General features: G+C 43.0%; 1 protein-coding gene across 1 annotated transcript in view; it reads right to left on the bottom strand.

The window, feature by feature from the left end:
• DGKI (diacylglycerol kinase iota) overlaps positions 1 to 20,535 on the bottom strand; it is a 379,645-nt gene that overhangs the window by 175,236 nt on the left and 183,874 nt on the right. The window contains 3 exon segments of the mRNA XM_054564265.1: positions 6,615 to 6,713; positions 7,238 to 7,312; positions 16,788 to 16,904. Coding sequence (XP_054420240.1) covers positions 6,615 to 6,713; positions 7,238 to 7,312; positions 16,788 to 16,904 — 291 coding nt within the window.

Genomic DNA, 20,535 nt, shown 5'->3' on the forward strand with positions numbered 1-20,535 from the left:
AGAACTTTAAACGAGATAATTTATTCAATAGAACTGAATGGTCAGACAAATACTAATTCACCAGGAATAGTCATTTCTTTTAAATACACTCAGGGATTTATACAACTGTCATTCACTAACAAGTCGCCGTGTGCCACATGCAAGAACTGCAACTCTTGTGCGAGAGTGTAGTTTTCTGTAAATGAAAAAATAGATTACAAGATAATTCCCATGCTCTCTGGACAGGGTTTTCATACATACAGTTGTAGCTGTAATACCTCATTGACCACAGAGCTTTTTAAGATATTGTAAGATTGGATATTTCTCTGGAGTGATAAAACTGTTCTTTCCAGCTCTAGGTACTGGGGAACAGAGTGGGAGAGAAGAAAACAATGTCCTAGAAAATAGATTGTTCTTGAGGGAAATAAACAGGATTCAGCCGTTCACCCTCTATGTGTGAGACACAGTTTTATGGGAGGGGACAGAAAAGATGGACTAGACAGAGAAGATACTGTCCTCAAGAGGAAGTTCTATGAATTGCTCATAAAAGACAATGATTTGGGGGTATGGAGAAGCAATGAAGGATGGGTCGGCTCAAACAGCCCCTCAGTCTTCCTCAGAGCACTGCAGCTCTTGTGTAAGCTGAAACACTCACATACGTTACTCAGCGAGCCTTGTCACAGGTATCACAGGTATTATGTCAGAGTCACTACCAAGATCACGGCAAGAACTGCCCACATGAGAAGAGAGCCATGAGGAAGATAAAAGGTAATGGGGGGAAGAGGTTACGAAATAAGTATTTGAAACAGACTCTGAACAACCCCTAAGAAATACCTAATTTACTTAGTAAACACGTATTCGGCTCCCTCCGGGTGCCCACGTGCACAGCCAGGAGCTCAGGAGGAGAACAATGCAATAAACCAGCTCATTAAAGGTGGTGAATGCTATGGAAGAGATGCCGAATGAGCAGAATGCGTGGCCAAAGGAGATACTCTAAGCTCAAATCTGGGGACTAGATGGAGGCTTCCTACAGACGATACTCGGACTTTGTCTTGAAAGATGAGTAGAGAGAGAAGCTTCAGGATAAAGACAGCAACACACACCACAGAAACACTACATTCCATCCAGTCTTTGAACCATGAGGCAGGAGTGGCAGGCGACCCAAGTGAGTTGTGCGCTAGGTCACCAATGCTGAGGAGCGTGGGCTTTATTTTACAAATGATAAGGGTCACTGAAATGTTTTAACGAGGGGAGCTGGATGCACATGTTGATACACTTGTCTGGCTGCAGATTAAGCAGCTAGACATCCAGAGCCTAGACCTGTCTGAGGGGCTAGGTGACCTGGTTTGGGTTTTGGCCGCGGCTGTGGACTAAAGGTGTTCCTCCCAAATTCCTGTGGTGAAATCCTGCCCCTCAATCTGATGGTACTAGGAGGCGGGGCTTTGGGAGGTGCTTGGGGCATGAGGGTGGGGCCACCAGGGAGCTCCCCCGACCACTGCCCTGTGAAGACCCTGCTGTCTGTGGGCCAGGAAATGAGTTCTCACCAGACATCAGATTGGCTGGTGCCTTGATCTTGGACTTCCCAGCCCCTGGAATTATGAAAAATGAATTTCTGTTGTTTGTCGGCCACCCAGTCTATGGTATTCTGTTTTAGCAGCCTGAATAGACTAAGACAGCTGCCCTGGCATTCCCACAAATATTGGGACTTGGAAAAAGTCCCAACTTGGGGGTTTGCACATTATCCTTGTTTGGTTGTTTAAATTCCTTCTGTTGAGGCCAGCTTGACAAGAAGATCTCAAGCCTGAATTTTGGCACGCACCGTCACCGGCTGCCCTTCTACCCTCTTCCCAGCCTAATCCAAGTGTTAAGGGACTAAAATTTTATCTAAACATAATGCTTCTTAATTTATCCCCAGCTTGCGCATTGCAGAACACAACACCTTCATGGAAGTCATTTGAGTACTGAAAAACAGTTTGGGGGTTCAAATATTTGACATCATTTATACCTTTTTGTCTCCTCATTCTCCCCATACAGATGAGTAGTATAAGTCAATCTTTAAGAGGTTGACTTGCCCTTGACTTAGGAGGAATGGCCCTGGTCTGGGGAAGCTTGTCCACAGATGCTGGTGGGAACTTGGTCGGGAGGAGCCCGTCTACAGACTGAGCACACTTTCTTCCTACCACCTACGAATAAGGTCCTTGGGAGCTCAGACCCAGGGTCCACCCCACGCCACGCCACACCCTGGCGCTGGGATTTCACACTGATCAGCTTGGAAGCCAGGGTCAGGTGCCCTTAACGCTCAGGAAGGACTGGCTAGTTAGACTCGCTCTAGTGGTCAGAACATGTGCTTAACCATGAACTTATAATCCACGTCACTGGAAGATGCAACTCGTTAGAGCATGAGGGGGAGAGAGCGTGAAAGCAGGAAACATCAGGGGGTATCAGAAGGGTCTCTTAGACTCAGCAACAAAGATGTTAGTGGGTCAGAGGCATCCAAGAAAAATAAGTTATTCAGTTAAAGCAGAGACGAGCATAAGAGAGGGTCCTTATCTCTGGTGCCCTTGGGTTTCCATGAACAAAAGGGATTGTGCTACCTCTTCTCCACAGTAGACACTCAGAGGGGATATTGTGGTCCCTGATTCCAGCACCTGCTAACCTCAGAGAATTTAGATCCCAACAATAACAGCAGTGCTGCCAACCTCTAAATCTTTTCAAAAATCTAATAGGTTCCCCACGTTAAGTGTTAGAAAAACAGACAATTACTGTGAAGTATCTGTTTAAAAGATGGATTGTTTAAAAGAAGGACATGGAAGTAGTCCTTTTATGTGGTCATCTCACTCGGACAAAGCCTTGGAAATTTTCTGTCCACACTTAAAAATTCTGTAGAAGAAAAAAAAACTGTAGGTATTTTACTTGCCAGAAGATGGCGCTACAGTCCAGTTATTTAAAGAACAGAAACCTAAGCAAGTGGTTTTGTTGCTGCTGTTGTTAAGGTTAAAAGCCGAAGCTTCAAACACAGGAAAGAGGGGAACGCTCTATATGGAGAAGCAGATGAGTAGTATAAGTCAATCTTTAAGAGGTAAGAATCGGGATTTAACAGCAACAGCAACAACGAAGTATTTCTGTATTCACTGCAGTAAGCCCTTGCTGATCAGAATGGGGGCCTCTGCAGCAGCAACAGCGCCACCTGGGAGCAGACTTCCAGCGCCACCCCCTTACTCAGTCTCAATCTGCCTTTTCACAGGATCCCCAAGGATTCCTGTGTACTTTCAAGCTTGATTCTCAACATTGGCCACACAAGAAAATAAACTGGGAGCTTACACCAGCTACGCAGTCCAACTCTCACAGCTTCTAATTTAATTAGTACGGGGTAGGTAAGATATCACTGATTTTTAAAAACTGCCCGGCTACTCACTGCCTCCGGGGCCTCGGGCAGGGCCTTCCTCCCTGAGGATGGAGACATCAACGCCTTAAGCTGGAGGCCAGGGCGAGTTATTCTAACTGCACAGAGGTGTTTGGGTTTCTTTATGAGCTTTCTCAATATTTTACATTGTGCTTAGAAATAACGTTCTTCATATTTCTAAGGCTTAGGAAAGAATCTTATTTTATATAGGAAGTATATAGACATTTAAAGTTATGTGAGATTCATTTTTACTTGGTTAGCTATACTTCTGAACATCCTGGCCATTCTAGAAGTAGCATCATTAGGGCAACACGTTCACAAGCCAAAATGCATAAAAGGACATCAAAGTCATTATGTCTTTTGTCTCTAATAACTGAGCTTTTTCTAAAAAAAAATTTTTGAATATCTCCCTGTGATCTCAAGTTCTTCAAACACATCTCAACCCCTTTCCCAACAATTCTTTCATTTCCTGAATGCTTGTCAATAACAAAGATACCGTCAGGTAATCTGCTATAAACTCTTGATGCTTTACTTCCCTTTATGTATTCCATTCATTCATCTGTCCATCCACACATCCATCCATCAGTCCATCTGTCCACTCACCAGCCAGCCAGCCAGCCATTCATCCATTCACCGTCCATCCACCCAGCCACTCATCGATCCATCTATCCAGCTCATGCTTAAGTTTATGTGAACAGCCTGCTGACTTACACATATTCTCAATGGGTCACATTAGCCTTCCTTAAAGATGCTTTCATCATATTACTCTTTTGTTCAAAATATAAAATATTTTAAAAATAAAAAAAAAACTTTAAATGTGAAAAACTGTTCCATGGTACAAATCTGAAATCCGCAGCCACATTTTAAGACACTAGTCCAAGTTCATTCTAACCTTTACCTAACCACATTTCTAAGAATACACATGCTCCATTCACCACGCTGTCCTCAAAACAAATCATTTTCATCATGACATTCATTCATCTCTTAATACTGTTTATCATACAATTATTCATTCACTACAATATGCCACGTATTAGAAATCATAGGTTCAAAGGTGCAGCCCCTGGTACTTATTCTGGAGCAGAATCTTAGCAGTAGAGCCATACAGAGAGTGCTCAGCAATTCACAGAGAGCCAAGCGCTATGGGAACACAGTGCACAGGGCAATCATTTCTGAGAAACGGATCAGAACGGTGCTCTTGAGCCTTAAGGGACAACCAGGGACTTGCCACAGAAGGGAGAAGAGGAAGGGCATGACTCCAGCTTTCTCCCCTCTGCACGACAAAGTGCTGTCCCTCTTCTGCTTCAGCTACTCCCGTGGCACCGCGTCCTCGCCACTCCCCCAGTCACAGCTGCCTCTACCGTCCGCAGCGCTGCTGGGCTGATCCACTTGACTTAGAGTGGATGTTGCTGGCATTATTCTTCCCATTTGCCCCTTTTATGTCATTAACAGAAAAGATGTCCTCAGAAAATTCACTTAAGCCTCCTTGGGCTCTTTTGTCTCTAGTGAAAGAGGAAGCACCATGAGGTCATCTCCGAAGTCACTGTCATGAATAAGGTACACAGGGCAGCCTCTGTCTTTACTGGACTGCCCACTCCTCAAAGGCAGGGATCGCCCACAAGCTTCTGCGTGCCCTAGGAAAAGAGCTTATAATGAAATCACAAGAGTATTTTCTGTAATGACTATCATAATAAAGAATATTTGGCTTGTGGTGCTCAGGGGGCCCAGGATCAGGGAGTCAATGGCATGGGTTTTGTTTTGTTCCCCAACCACAGCCCAATCCTTGGGAGGCCGTGGGGAGACCAGACCCCAGAGGGAGGGCGCGCGTGGTTCCAGGCAAACGGAACCTCATTCCTGGATCACACCTGTGCAGGTCCTCCTCCGGGGACAGTGCTAGGGACACATCTTTAAAAGAGGAAGATCGCTCGGCAACTCAAAGCAGCAAAATGTTGAAAATAGATTACATCTCTGCTTACAGCATAACTTTACCCTGCTCGCTACCATGTTAATAGAGATTCTTAATTTTTTTTCAACTTCAGTTTACATTCAATATTATTCTGTATTAGTTTCAGGTGTACAGCATAGTGGTTAGAAAATCATGTACTTTACCGAGTGGTCCCCCTGAGGTTTCCAGTACCCACCTGGCCCCCCACACAGTTATTACAAAATAGTCATAGAGATGTAAATTACAACATAGGGATTAGAGTCATTAGATACTGGAATTCAGCCAGTCATCAAGCATCTTAAGGAAACAGAGGGAGGCGGAATACTTTCTTTAAATTACAAACACCCATGGAAGAAGTTTCATTGTACTTACTACAATCTAAAAACTGCATGCTCTCTTTAGCAATAAGAACATCACCTTGGACCACTGGCCGTTCTTAAGTACATAACTCCCCTCCTTCTATGGGGTGACTAAACTCTTCCAAATCTTTACGTTGTTTAGTGTGAAATGTCAAGGAATCTTGCTTAAAATGTAAAATGTACACTTCATGGACACAAAATGTTTTATCGTCTGATCTCACAAGAAAATAACAGAGAAAAATCAAAACCCAGAAAAAGCTTCGGAAAGATGAGGGGGACAAAGACCTGGATTCAAGAACAAACTCTGTCCTTTAAAGAGCTGTGTCCCTCTGGGTACATCATGACACTTAACCTTCTGAAGGCTATTTCTTTATTCTGAAATGAAGGTAATGTTAAATATATTCTAGGTTTTGGGCACAGACCCAGTGAAACATGGAGAAGGTGATATTTTTGATAGCATTAGTAGTGTTTGTTGTTGACAATTATCATGCATAATGAATCATTGTTCTCTTTCCTCAGAGGACAGGGACAGAAGCAGCCTGGTCTCCATTACAGTAGAAAGGAATAAAAATAAGGTCATAAAGGGCTTCTTAAACACAGGCGCTGAGAAACCCTGAAACATATTAACGAGAAACTGTAGAATGACCTTTCCTGAAAACCTGTAAGGGAGATGTGGGCTGTTAGGCTTCTGGGGGCCAGTGGCACAGTCATATGCAGAAGTCGAGGGGGACATCATGGGACACCTAGGCTTTGCCTAGCCCTGAAATGTAGGAGGCGCTCCCTGCCAGAGCAACAGTGACCTTGCCCGTGAGGAACTGGCTGTTTGCCAATGCTGGGGGTCAGGAGGTGCTCATTTAGCTGGTGCTGGGGATTGTGTGTTCGAGAAAGCACTGCGGCTTCCCAGTTAAACTCCTGAGAAATGACTCACCTGGTTGCCTCCACTCTTGGGGTTCACAAACACAAGCAAGGGTTTCATGAGAGGAGAAGAGATGGGTTTTATCACAAAAGGACGACCTTTGTTTTCCTGCTGAAGGAAGAAAGCAGCACAACTGAGACGTACATCCAGGACTTGACAGGCAGCCCCAAAGCAACAGGAGTCAGAGACCACCAGCGCCAACCCCCTCGCAAAAAAAAAAAAAAAAAAAAAAAGAAGAAGAAGAAGAAGAAGAAGAAGAAGATATGTCTTGTTACCCAGGGCTTCCTCTCAATAGGACACTTGGTGTAAAACTTAGAAGAAAGTGTCTCAGGCTATAATTTGCCCCTGAGAATTATGCCATGCTTTTGGTTTTATTCTGTATAATCTTAAGCATTCTACAAGTGTTAGCTTTTGTCTCCACATCCGCCATCTTTGGGACAATACTTCCACAGACAACGCGAATGCTCTGTGAAGGGGCAGGAGGTTATATTTTGTTTAAATACTAAGCATTCCAGCGTGGTTAGAGCAGAGTGAAGGAGAAAAGAGTGGTAGGAGATACACGAAAACAACAAGCTTAGGCCAGACCCCCTCAGACACGGGAGGCTGTGGTAAGGAGGGGATCCTGAAACACTTACTTCAGTTCCTTTTTTACTGGCTTTTCTTTTAAAGCTCGTTCTCTTCTTCTTCCGATTAGAAGCCTTCAGAGAGTTCTGGGAGGAAAGAAGGAGAGACCTGAGCTCCGGGGCAGACGGCCCCGAGCCTTCCCATGCAGAACCATGTAGGAGAGGACGGCAGCACATGCTGTTGGACTGCATGCTTCTCATGCTTTGACACTTCCAAGCCACTGCGCATGGGTAAGCCACAGACAGAGATCAGTCGAGTGCTTCAGAGTGAGCGACGGACTCCCCACCGCACGGAGAGGCAGGGAGTTAGAACCCTGGAGGCTCTCATGGACTCACATAACAACACATGTTATACCTGCCAACCCTCCCAGTAAAAATGGAAGAATCCCAAATTCTCTGAGGGGCTCCAGTCTCCCGCCCAACCAGGTCCGTCTCCCGCCCAACCAAGTTCAAGTTCATCTCCTGGTATGGAGATCACCTATATGGAAATGTAAAAAAGGAGGCCATTTTTTTATGTTTTTCTTTTTGTGTTTTTCCCCCCTTTGTCTCCTTTTTGAGGGGAGGAGTCATGACTGGTTTCAGTAGTGATCATAAAATGACTCATCTGCAGTGGAACTTGATGATCCAACTATCCCGTCAGCATTGGTGGCTGAGTTTTAAAATGCAGAGATAAGACTCACCCTTAAGTTACTTATAACAGAGTAGCAATCATTGTCTTTTCTTTTTCTAAAGACCCATTCTCTGAAAAAGTCTTCCCTTCCCTGGTAGCCTTTCTTCCCACAGAAGTGCCACCAACTGGTGAAAATACAGTGACCCCAAATTTATGTTCCCTGAATTTCTCTTTCTAAGGATTCTATGGACCACAACTCTGTGATTACTTCAACTAACCGTTCACTCTTCATATTTGATACAGATGCTTTGAAAAGAGCTTGTCTAAGGGGGCCGGTCACAGTTCACTTGTTGAAGACAAGCAAAAGGAGATTTCATTAGTGGGGTCAAGAACTGATTAGATTGCTGTCTTCCCAAAGGCAAGACATTACTACCCCATCGCAGATGTTCAACAAAGTGTCAAAAGCCTGAAATATAGAATTATTAACTCAAAAGTTTATATAAGTAAATACACATGCATTGCTTGAGCAGTTAGGAGTTTTCAAACAGCTTGAAGAGACTTAGATACCTACTCATCTACTACTTAGGGTATGTTTTCTTAGAGCATTCAAAATAAACCTTAATCTAGAGTACATATTATTAACACATCCAACTTAGCAAAATTGAAACTCTTTAGCTTTTAGTTTTCTTTCACTTGGACCTTGAAAAAAATAAGGTGATTTGTGGCCTGTGCTCACCAAGGATAAAGGTTAGGTTCTGGAAGCACTATTGTCTAAAAGTGTGTTCCCTCCAAAAATAAATAAAATAAAATAAAAAGGAAAGGAAAGGAAAGTGTGTCCCCTTATCAGGTGAAAAGAGCCTACAGGTTCCCTGGATCTTACCAGAAAAGGGAAACCGAGGCTGCTTTTCACCACTCGCTCTAGACTCTGTTACCCCTGCAAAGAAGTCTCCCAACTTCTGAACTCCTCTTTAAATGGGCCTATTATCATGTTGCTCTTTGGGGAAACTTTTGCCTTATGAAAGTATTTGCGATACTTTGGCTACTTTCCGTTTGTTTAAAATGGAAGGAAAAAAAATAACCTGGAGTCTTCAAATATTTAATCAGCCAAACGATGCAAGAAGGATGCTGGGAACAGGTGGGCTGGTCAGCCCAGTGCCTACTTGACGTCCATTAATGATGCTGAGTGGTTCTCCATCCTCACTGCCCATTGGCCTTACCCGGAGAGCTTTTACAAAATGCTGCAATCTGGGCCCCAGCAAATATTCTCATTTAATTGATTTAGTGTGAAGTTCAGGCAAAGGTACCTTTTAACAGCTCCCCGGGCAATTTTAACCTGCAGCCAGGGTCACAGGCCTCTGTCGGAGAAAGGGTGGAGTGAGGAGATGCATGTACAAGGGCGGAGCAGACGACCCGAGGGGTAAGGACCACAAGCTGTGGAACCTGGCAGACCGAGTGTCCGTTCTCAATGTCCCGTCACGAGGTCTGTCTCTCTAGATGAGGCTTTGGCAGAGTCGGTCACGCGTTTGAAATAACTGTCTTAATTTTAAAATAAAGGTGGTAATACCTACCTCACAGAAGAGTTGTGAAGTTTAAACCAGAAAATGTATGTTAGCTTGGTAAGAAGCAGTTAGCTTGGTATCCATCCCAGGATAAGGTCTTCCAAAAATGTTAGTTGCCTCGTTCACAGCTATATATCCCAGCACATAGCACAAATGCCTGGCAGATCATTTGCACTCCAATCATTGTTGAAATAATGAATCAGTATGATTAAAATTCACAACACTCACTGAGTCTTTCCTGATTTGAGAGAGGATCCTTAGGGACTAAATGCCTGTCTCCTAACTTCTTCGTTGTTTCAGTTCACTTACTACCAAAAGCAAAGCAGGATGCAGGCCAAGGGCTCACACACACACACCCTGTGGTTCAGGTTTCCTGACAGGACTCAGTAATTAGATTCGGAAAGAAAGATCTCATGGATCAGGCTGAGGGGTTCCCTAAGCTTCTCTGACCATGGGAATCAGAGCCCTTCAGGGGATTCTGACAATCCAACATGTTTGGGAAACAGAAAGTTAGAAAAACACGTCAAAAAAAGGCTTGATGTCTGAAAACAGAGCAGGCAAGGAACTCGATTCTAATAGGAAACAGACACACGAAACAAGTTTGTTTGTTTTTTAACACATGTAGCAAATACAAGTGCTTCCGAGCCTCACCGAGCCAAATGCATCTGAGTTCTTCGTCTCACAGAACAAGGGAGCAAAGACCAAGCAGTGGTTGACTTACAGTACCTGGGCGCCTCTATAGGAGCTCTGGGCAAGCTTACGGCCCTAGGGACAGGCAAATAGCAAAAGGTAAGCAGCGCGGAACTTCACAGCACACCTCAAAACTCCCGAGGCTTCCTTCTGGTCATGGGAAACATGTATCTGTGTCTCAATAGAGAACTCCTTTTAGAAGGCAGCCTACAGGGAGCTGCGGGGCGTGAAGGCAGATGTGGGCAGATGTTGGCCATGGCAAGACGAGCCAACCAGCCTTGCTGATCTACAACATCTCCTTCCCTGCCGGGGTCAACGCTGCTGTGAGAGTGAAATATCACAGAAACCTCAGGAGTGTAAAAATTATACCATGAAGTTATTGGGTAGAATTGTTGGTGATGTATTCAAGAAACCTTTAAATACTTGTCCTGTGTTCTAAAACAAAGCACCCTGTTATCAAGGGCCGCTACCTCTGGGATACAAAGGGGCCACTTGGCAAGTTCAATACTAGCATAACAGTGAACCCTTGCACCCTCCTTTGGGTGTTTGCTTTCTTCTGATTCCAAGAGCATTCGCCCCCAGCACATTCTGTGCCCACTCTTTTGTTAAAGTCCTAGTAAAAGATAAAAGCTTTTTCTTTTCTTGTACCAGGTATCAGGCCAGTTTTACCTTGCTGCAGAAATAATCCTATCAACAAAGTCTTTATCATAGTACGGTGCCCTCCTGCCTGTTAAGAAATGCCTGTGGGTGAATAATTCAACTGTGACTGTAACTTAACTGCCTTTCTCTATTCCTCAGGGATTTGTCCAGGTTATGGGATCGCAAAGAATCAGTAATAGTAACAGTCTCAAGAGAAGATATCTCACTTCTTCATCCCAAATGAAGCCTTTCCCCATGATATACTGGACAAACCTCTGGCAGATAATTGGAGGGAGACTAGTCATGGGCTCTGTCTACTGAAGAATGTTCTCACTCTGCCCTGTGCCACTGACCAGCAGGACAGAAGCTGTCCTGAGAATGGGCAGGCAGAAGAAGAAAGAAAACATACCCCAAAAGTTACGGACAGGGCGTCAGCAGCTTCTCAGGTGCATCTGGCTAAAACACAACAAGTATTACTCAACCTTTAGAACTGACCAAAGGAAATGCCTTGGGAAATGCCGAGTGATACTGCTGTCAGAGCCGTTACATGTCATGAGTCAAGTCTGCGGCATTCTAAGATTATCCAGTCATAAGGCGTGAGAAAGGATTCACGAGGAAAACCCATACAAGGCTAGAAAGTGGTTGATTCTGGCATTTTAATACATAGACTATTGGAAATGATATAAATATTGACCCAGTAGAGAGTTGGCTAAGTAAACTAATATAAGCATAGCATAGAATATATGTGGTAGTTTAGATGTGTGTTAAATATGTACGTATTCATATGGCCTTTTCCCCAAGATTCATTTTTTTCCACTAGGAAATTTTGGCAAGTTTCAATGCATTATGTATAAAATAATGTCATTTATTAAAAACACACCTCAAGTCTTTTATAACTTGACTCCACAAAAATCCATGTAATGTAGTCTTCCCTTCAGTTCTAAGTGCCAAAACTAGGATTTGAGCATTTTGACTTGTTTATCCAACCAAGACACTATCCTCTACCCTTTTCAGCACAGAAGAGAAACACCGACGTCTGTAATATCAACCATAACTTTGACTTTAAATATATCACAGATTCGGTTTCCTTTTAATTCCTTAGCGCTATCTACCTTCTATCATACTCTAACTCCTAGGTCTCCCCTAATAATTTGGTGATGACACCCAGCACGTCACCCAGGCAGCCCTCATTCCCTGGTCTCCAGTGTTTCACACAACTCCCAACGCCCCAGCTGCCCGCCGAGCAGCGGCCCATTTGGAGCCGGCCATCCTTCAACAGAGAAGGAGAGCACGTGGTTTCATCCCACTCTCTACAACCCGCTTTCCCTGACTGTGTGTGTGTGTGTGTGTGTGTATGGAAAAAATATATAGTATATAAATTCTGAAAGTTGGAAAAATACTTTCTCAGCCGTTCTCTATCTACCTTCCAAATTCTCTCATTTCCCAATGTCTCCAATGAACTGTCTAATCTTACCATCTCTTCAGCATTGCTAACAGGTGGCTTCCTGTGTCCCACACTCTACAAACTATCATTTTGATGGCATCAATGATCTGGTCCCAAACACAAGGACTTTTCTCAATCTATTGTCTACAGAATTTAACATCAATGACTGCCCTCTTTATCTTCCCATTTTAAATGATGAAACTCTGTGTTATCATAGTTCTCTCCTTGTTTTGCAGGATTTTCTTCCTCTTTCCACCCTCAGCAGGGTAGATGCTTCCTCGGTCTTCTCCCCTCCTTGTATTCGGTGAGTGAATAGGACCTGACTGTCCCCCACGGGGTAGACATCACACTTACGGACACACAGTCCCACTGCAGTGTAAACTACGACAGCCACCGGAGTCCAAGGTGTACTGGGGACACAGGAGACAGCAGGCGGTGGCCCCTCTTCTGTCTCTTTCTACCCTCTCCATTCAAAATCCCATGCCCTTCCCATCCTCTTTCATTGTAATACAGATGGCTCAGGGATCAAGACCTTCTGTCCTGACCCCCGTATGACTACCCAATATTTTCATCTGTTGAAGTACAGCTTTGCCCGATACCTGTACCCCTAAAAGTCAACAAGAAGGAAAACAAGAGTGTTGACAATGAGCCAGGTGCTATTCTATGTACTTTATCTCTTTTGCTTTTTAGCTTATTGGCCCATGAAAATCCTGTGAATCAGGTACTAGTATTAGTTACACTTTGCAGATGAGAAGCTGAAGGAGAAGGATTTAAGTTGTTTGAGACAGTACAGATTATTAAGTGGCAGAGCGAGGTTGTGAATCCAGACGGTGTGGCTCATAAGCTAGAGCTCTTTAGTGCTCTCTACTGCCCCCAAAGCTCATCAAACATTAGCTTTTACATAGAATCTAGCTGATTAAATTACTTGATGGGAGGGAGACCACCCAATTTTTCAAGATATCTGAATCAGCAAGGGTTGCTGATGTAGTATAACAATGAAGAGCTTGGCATATCACTAACAACTTGATTTCCAGAATCAGAAACTCTGGGCTCAAATGTCATTTTAAACTATTTAATACCTATAGGGATCCAGGAAATTTACCTGACTTCTCTATTACTCACCTTCCTCGGCCACAAAGGGGGAATAACAGCATACCTGCCTCATAGGGCATTGTGATCATAAAATGAGATAGTGAGTGTGAAGTACTCAAAGCGTTTCCTAACATATAAATGTTAGCTCTCCGTATTCTTACTATAATGGCAAGAATCACAGAAGATAATAAAAAGGTCCGTAATGAAAAAAATTTGGACTACAGCACCCAGATCGTGAACTGTAAGTACCACCTCCCATTAAAAGTAACCAAGTCTCCTTGGAGAAATGGCTAATACCAGGTACGGACAGGAAATGCACATGGTGTTATTCCTGAAGCCGAGGAAGCTATCCCAAACTTCACGGCTCATGAAAAACGGAGACAGGAGCCACCTGGAAGGGGTTCTAACTGGGCCAAGGTGGAACAATGAGAACATAAGAATAATAATGATGCCAAAGGATTAAAACACATCATACATTATATATATCACATAATGATGCACATTCATAATTGAAAATGACACTCTCCAAAACAACTCCCGTGCCCATCACCACTCTTAGCTACGTAATAAAAGTTGTCGAAGTACTAACTCGCAACGTCTTCTGAAAATGTACAAACAAAGGCAAATACTCAAGCATCTGTCATGTATTGGCTTGTAATAAGGGGAATGTCTGTTCAAACACAAATCATAGCTAAAAAAAAATAAAGAGTAAAAACTGGGAAATCACCCTTTGGCAACCCTAATAAAATAATAGATTCGGGTAATAATATGTATTAGATAAAATAGGTAAAGGGCTGATGGGCAACTTTATGACGGATGGATTAGGATGAAAGTTCCTGAACATACTTATCAACCTTCACATCACTAAACGTTAGGGACCTGACATATGCTGCTCCCTTTGAAAGCAACACGACAGAAATACCCATCATTGCCCATGTAGTCCTTTTGCTAAAAATTGAACTGAATCTCATTAAATCTAAGCATTATTGTACAAGAAATATGGGCATTAAGGGAAAACATTTTAAAACGCAATAAGAATCCAATCAGCCAAAATAAAAATCTAAGAAATTTTACAGGGAGAGTGATCTAATTTATTTAATAAGTGGCATGAAAAGTAAGAGAGGGGATTGTTATAAATTAAAAGAGAGTTAAGGTATGTCACTAAAAAAGGCAGTTGTGAACTTTGGATCTTGAGTTGAAAAAAATAACTGTGAAAAAAATTATATTGAGACCGTCAGAAAATATTTTAAGGAATTGCTCATTTTGATGGGTGACATAATACGTGGTTGTCTTTCTAAAATGTTACCTTTTAGAGAAGCAAAATGAAGTGTTTACAGTTTAAGGGATATGCTGACATTTGCTTTAAGAGAGCCCAACCAAAGGAGAAAAGTGGGCAGACTCCCATTTCCAGGAAGACAGAGTAGGTGGGGTGGGACCAGGAGAAAAATGGATGTGGCTACAAAAAGGTAGAATAAGGGTATTTCTGGAGACAGGCTGCTCTGTATCTTGACTGAATCAATGTTAACACCTGGTTGTGATATATTGTACTATCATACTGCAAGACGTTACCAGGAGGAGGAAACTTGTAAAGGGTACATGGAATCTCTCTGTATTATTTCTTACAACTGCATGTGAATCTCAAAAAAAAAAAAAAAAAAAAGATAAGGAAAAGGAATGATGGTGTGGCAGGGGATATATGAAACAATGGTAGAAAAGTTCACGTTACAAAATAATCCATTATCACCTTCTCTCTCTCTCTCTCTCCACTTGCTTAAAAATTTCCATAATGAAAAGATTTTTAAAGTTTAGAAAAGTACACTTAACAATTCCCCTGCAAAGTGGTATCATCTTCTGATTTTCCTAACTGGTCTATCTTCAGTCTTATGAAGTCCCCTACTACCGAGTTATTCTACACACTCTTGCTCCTTGTTTCCTTCTAAAAAACAATTTTTACTCTGTTACTCTTTTGCTTAAAAGGATAAAGTTCACATAAATAAAATATTCCCAGCCAGCCAGGCCTGAGCAACTCCCCGCCCCCCACGAGGCCCCGCCCCCTGGTACACTTTCTACTGCGGTCAAGCTTGTCTCATAGCCCCGTGAATGTAATTTTGGACCCAGTCACTTGTTTGCACCACTCTCCTGCCTGCTATTTCCTCTCTTCCCCACTGATAAATCCCACCTGTCTTTAAGGGGTAAAATAAAACCCAGCTCCTTTAGGAAGCTCTCCCTGATCTTTTCTGAAGATAACCATGTGGTTATTCAGAGCAAGGATCACGTATTACATCACAGTGCCCAGGAGTCGTCCTGACGTCATTGAGGTTTTTGATGAAAACAGGTTGGCTCATGGAGAGATTAGCACATTTCAGGGGGAAAACATAGGTAAAAATGTGAAAGAGATGTTTAAATAACACTAAATTGGAAATCAGTACACTTGAATTTCAGACACCATACTAAAGTTGTATATGTCACCTTGGGCAACTCACTGAACATCTCTTGGCTCTAAAATGTAAAATGAAAGGACTAGTCTCCCCATTTTTTAATGAATAGATACCGTACTTGCCTCTGGAAAAGATCTCCCAAAGGTGTCCACGAGTTGTAACTTGGAAAGATTATTCCCAAATATTACTTATCAGCAGAGACTAAACTTTATATAAAACACACAAATCAAAACAGAGTCCCTGATCCAAGAGTTTTTAAATAAAAAACTGAGTCAACGAGAATAACTTGCATGATAATTTTGGAGACCATGTTAAAAGGGATTGGACTGCTATATCATTTAAAGACATTACATTCAGTCGGACTTCCTAAGATACCTGCACCCAAGGGAGGTATAACCTCCTGGTAGCGTTGAAAGTCTGCCACCCCAGAACTTGGAGCTAACTGTCTAAGAGGTATAGCACAAAGGTAGAAATTTTTCTGTCAAACATTATGACTCTTTGATAAACCACCCAGGTTTCCCAGAAGTGAGGCAGAACCTCTCTTGGACGGAATGTACAATGAGGAAAGTACAGGGAGGACAAGCTGTACTTGGCCTTAAGATAAGTGTTGCTCTGTAAATAGGCCTTGTGCACTTAGGAAAATCATGACCCACGGTCTGTGGATCGGGTCAGGAGAGGGAGCGATCTCCGCCACACCAGGAAGCCTGCACGGGGTGCCCTCACATTCCCTCCCCGGGGGGTTCCCAGGCAGGAAGAGAAGAGAGGCACACAGGAATCAGCTGTACCCACCACGAGTGCTTAGGGAGCTCAGGAGAGCACCGAAAGAGAGTAGCGTTAGCACATGGAGTGGAAGGAAACACTCCTGCTGTGGAACGTGGATTTCTTAAGAAGACGGGGCTAGTTCCATGAGAGAGCCCAACGCAGTACGGGGATGGGCTGATGGGATGAACTGGGAAGCTGCGCAGGGGACCACGGGGAAGTACGAGCAGAGATCGTAGAGGCCCAGGAACTAGTCAGGGGGAGGAAAGCAAGAAGCAGCAGTTCCTCCCTCTCTGCGCTGGCCCGGCAGCACCAGGGTCCGGGCAGTTACCTGAGGTTTCTTCACCTTAATGATCCACGTGGGCGGGACAATGACGGCAGCATGAGCCCCCAGGGAGCAGGGTTCCTCAATGTGATGCAGCATGAAACACGTCACCTTATTGTGAAACTGAAGAGAAAAACAGGCCAGTAAACAATTCTGTGCAAAGGGCAGTGCTGCAGCGAGAAGGAATAAGTATGTGTGTTCACACTCATGCATGTACATGCAAACACACACACACACACACACACACACACACAGAGTGACCCATGCTTCTCCTCGACCAGCCCCACAGCTGAGAGACCAGATTTAGAATTCATTCTGTTTGCAAATGGATAACAGTTAATAAGAAATCAGTCTTATAGGGCAGGCCAGCTAAAACTTGACAAGCTCATCTTCTTTTTTAGTACCTCACTTCTATATTTTTTATTTTATGTTTTAATTTTTATTGAATTTGTTGGGGTAACACTGGCTAATAAAGTTATATAGGTTTCAGGTGTACAATGCTACACTACATCATCTGAGTATTGTATTGTGTGTTCACCACCCAAAGTCAAGTCTCCTTCTGTCGCCATTTATGCCCCCCTTTACCCGCTTCTTCTACCTCCCCCTACTGCCTTTCCTCTGGTAACAACCATACTGTCATCTGGGTCTATGAACTTATTTTTAAAAAGATTTTATTTATTTTTAGAGAGGGGAAGCGGGGGAGAAAGAGAAAAGAAACCTCAATGTACGGTTGCCTCTCGCACGCCCCCTACTGGGCGCCTGGCCTGCAACCCAGGCATGTGCCCTGAATGGGAATCGAACCAGCAACCCTTTGGTTTGCAGGCCGGCACTCAGTCCACTGAGCCACACCAGCCAGGGATCTATGAATTTTTTTAAAGAGGATATTTACCTACAGATGTCAGAGTCTTGGATGTGTGCGTGAAAAGGGACTACATACTAAATTTGACAAGCTCAGGGGAAGCCAGTGTGGTGGGCTCTATAAAGTCAGAGATGGAAAGCAACCACCTAGGATGGTCTGAACATAAAAATTCCTAATTAAAAGTGAGTCACGGTGGGCAGTCATGTCCTAGGCCTGCAGATTCCATGACAAGAGCCAGTCTTTAGCTCGGTGATCCGGCCTTTCGTCTTTTTGCATCTAGGATAACGCACCTTTGACATGTCAGAGTAAACCCCCTTTTCCCGACCCCTCAGGGCCTGCCCGCACCACAGAGCCCACACACCCCCTCACTGGTATCTTGTTGCCCTTGCACCCTGTCTACATGCAACAAACGTTATTAACTATCCAGTTCCCACCAATGTAAAAGAAGTATGTGCTTCTCTATTTTTGCCTTTTTATCCAATCACAAAGATTTCCCTGCTTTGCTTTCTCCTGCCCCTTCAATCGACCCCCAATGGACTTCATGTCACCCACCTTTCATCTCTCCCTTTGACTCTAAGGCAGTGGTCCTCAACCTTTTTGGCACCAGGGACGGGTTTCATGGAAAACTGGGAAGGGCCAGGAGCTCAGGTTCCTAACAGGCCTCAGTTCCCTGTTCTAATGTATAAAATAAGCTGTAAAACTGCCATTCTCTGCAGCATTTTCTCTATCTGTTGAGATTTTGCTTCCTGGCAACTGTCATCAGTTTGGCTCAAATACACTCAATAAAATTCTCTACAGGTTTGAATGTTTCTTACATGGACAGAGGGTTCTGTCAATCCTAACCCTGTGTGTAACTTTGTTTCACTTGACATGGCTGGTCATAGACTTGCGTAATTGAGGATAATGCTGAGGAGGAAAGCAGGATGAGTGGAGAGGCAGTGCCCACCCCCTGCCTCTCCTTTTTCTACCCACAGATGTAAATCCTCCCCAGGGAGTCTTCCCCTTTAAGGGACCCAGGAAAGAAGCAAGACGTCTCTTCTAGACAGCTGTGAGTCCAGGAAGTAACAAAGAGCAAAGAGATCGCTTCTGTGGGGTTTTTGAGGGCCACTAAAAAATATAATAGTCCTCTTGGACTTGGCGAGTCTAAAGTGCTTTTTGTTATTGAAGGAAGGAAGTAAATGTAGACTAATGATCATAACAATACCTCAGTATTAGGGGCTTAATTCTATCCTGAAACGGACTGAGCCAATCACATTTCAATCAGCTTTTGTGTGGCTGTAATGTGAGAATGATGTATGGTAACATCTGTTTTGTAATAAACATAAAATCACGTTACACAATAATTACAAGCCTTAACGTTTTAATCATAGTGATTTTCAAAAATTTTACATCAGTTTCTACTTGGATTATATTTAATGTGACCACCTAATTTATCATCTCAACTGGAACAATTTTAAGAGCAAAAGGGAGCACGGTTAATAATTAGGTTGGAACAAAAGCTACAAATTAGGACCGTCTCAGGAAAACTGGCAAATATGGCCATCCCAATTACATCCCATCAGGGAAGTTTTGTCTTCATTTCTGCGTATCTTTAAGATCTGACATGATCCAGTGGCTAATTACTAAATCAGTTCATAAAGTGTGAAATACAGTTTCATAAAAGAATTAATAATCCATCCAAGCACCAGTTATCTGTGATTGCAAACAATTTGATATACCAGAGAAATGTTATTTGAGTATCTTCTTTAAAAGGAGATTCTCTCATGGGATGCTGTTAGTGGGGAGTGTGGGATTGTGTAAGGAGAGGAAATGTATGGGAGATCTCCCTACTTTCTACTAAGTTTTTCTTTGAACCTAAAATCATTCTGAAAAATAAAGTGTATTAATTTTAAAATTTAACAAAAGATCCACTAATGGATACTAAAATCAGTAGGCAACAGTTTAAGGAGAAATAGGATCTCAGCATAATCTCAAAATATCTCCCCCAAATATTTATCAGTTGGAAAAGGAAACCTAGTAACTTTACTATGAAGATATAGCAAATACCACCTTAATCAAATGATCAAGGTTAATATCAGTAATAAAACACAGATGTTAGGTACCCCTGCATAAGATGCACTGAGGACCCCACATCGCTTCTATAGTATCTTGAATAAAATAAATAATTTCAATCCAGTCAAGAGAAAACGCAAGGCAAACAAGTTGGGAGACATGCTACATAATAACCAGTTAGTGGTTATTAAAAGTGTCAAGGCCATGAAAGACAAAGAAAGAATGAGGAAATGTCGGAAATCCCACAGCTGCAGGTACTGTGGGATCCTTGATCAGATCCTGGGACATTAAAGAAGAAACTGGTGAACGTTTTAAACATCCGTAGTTTAGTTGATACTAATGTACCAATGTTAATTTCCTGGTTATGTAAATTGTCAAATCAGAGGAAGCTAGGGGAAGCTGAGTAGAAGGGTATACATTAATGTTCTGTACTATTTTTGCAACTTTCATGTTAGTTTAAAATTCTTTCAAAATAATTTTTTAAGTGATTTTCTCTTAGCAATGGAAATAAACCCCCAAATGAATGGCCACTGTGTTTCTAAAATGGAAGGGATCTCAGAGCCGCCTCTCTCAGCTCTCTCAATTTAGACCTGAGTAACCTCCAGCCCGGAGAGGGTGAGAGGCATGTGCAAAGCGCACAGCTTTTAAGTGGTAGAGCCAGGACCTGAACCCAGGAAACCCCGCTCCCAAGCCCAGTCTTCTCCCTGACGCAGCAGATGCCCACAGAGGGCACCTATTTGTTTTTTTGACATCAGACAGGCTAGAAGGGATTACCTGTGGTGTTAAAATATATACTACCACTCTAATTTGTCTTTAAATGTTTTGTATTTTTAGGCCTTGCAA

This window comes from Pteronotus mesoamericanus, unplaced genomic scaffold (assembly GCF_021234165.1).
Source record: "Pteronotus mesoamericanus isolate MK-2021 breed Mesoamerican mustached bat unplaced genomic scaffold, CSHL_Meso_final scaffold_85, whole genome shotgun sequence".
NCBI classification, from domain to species: Eukaryota; Metazoa; Chordata; class Mammalia; order Chiroptera; family Mormoopidae; genus Pteronotus; species Pteronotus mesoamericanus.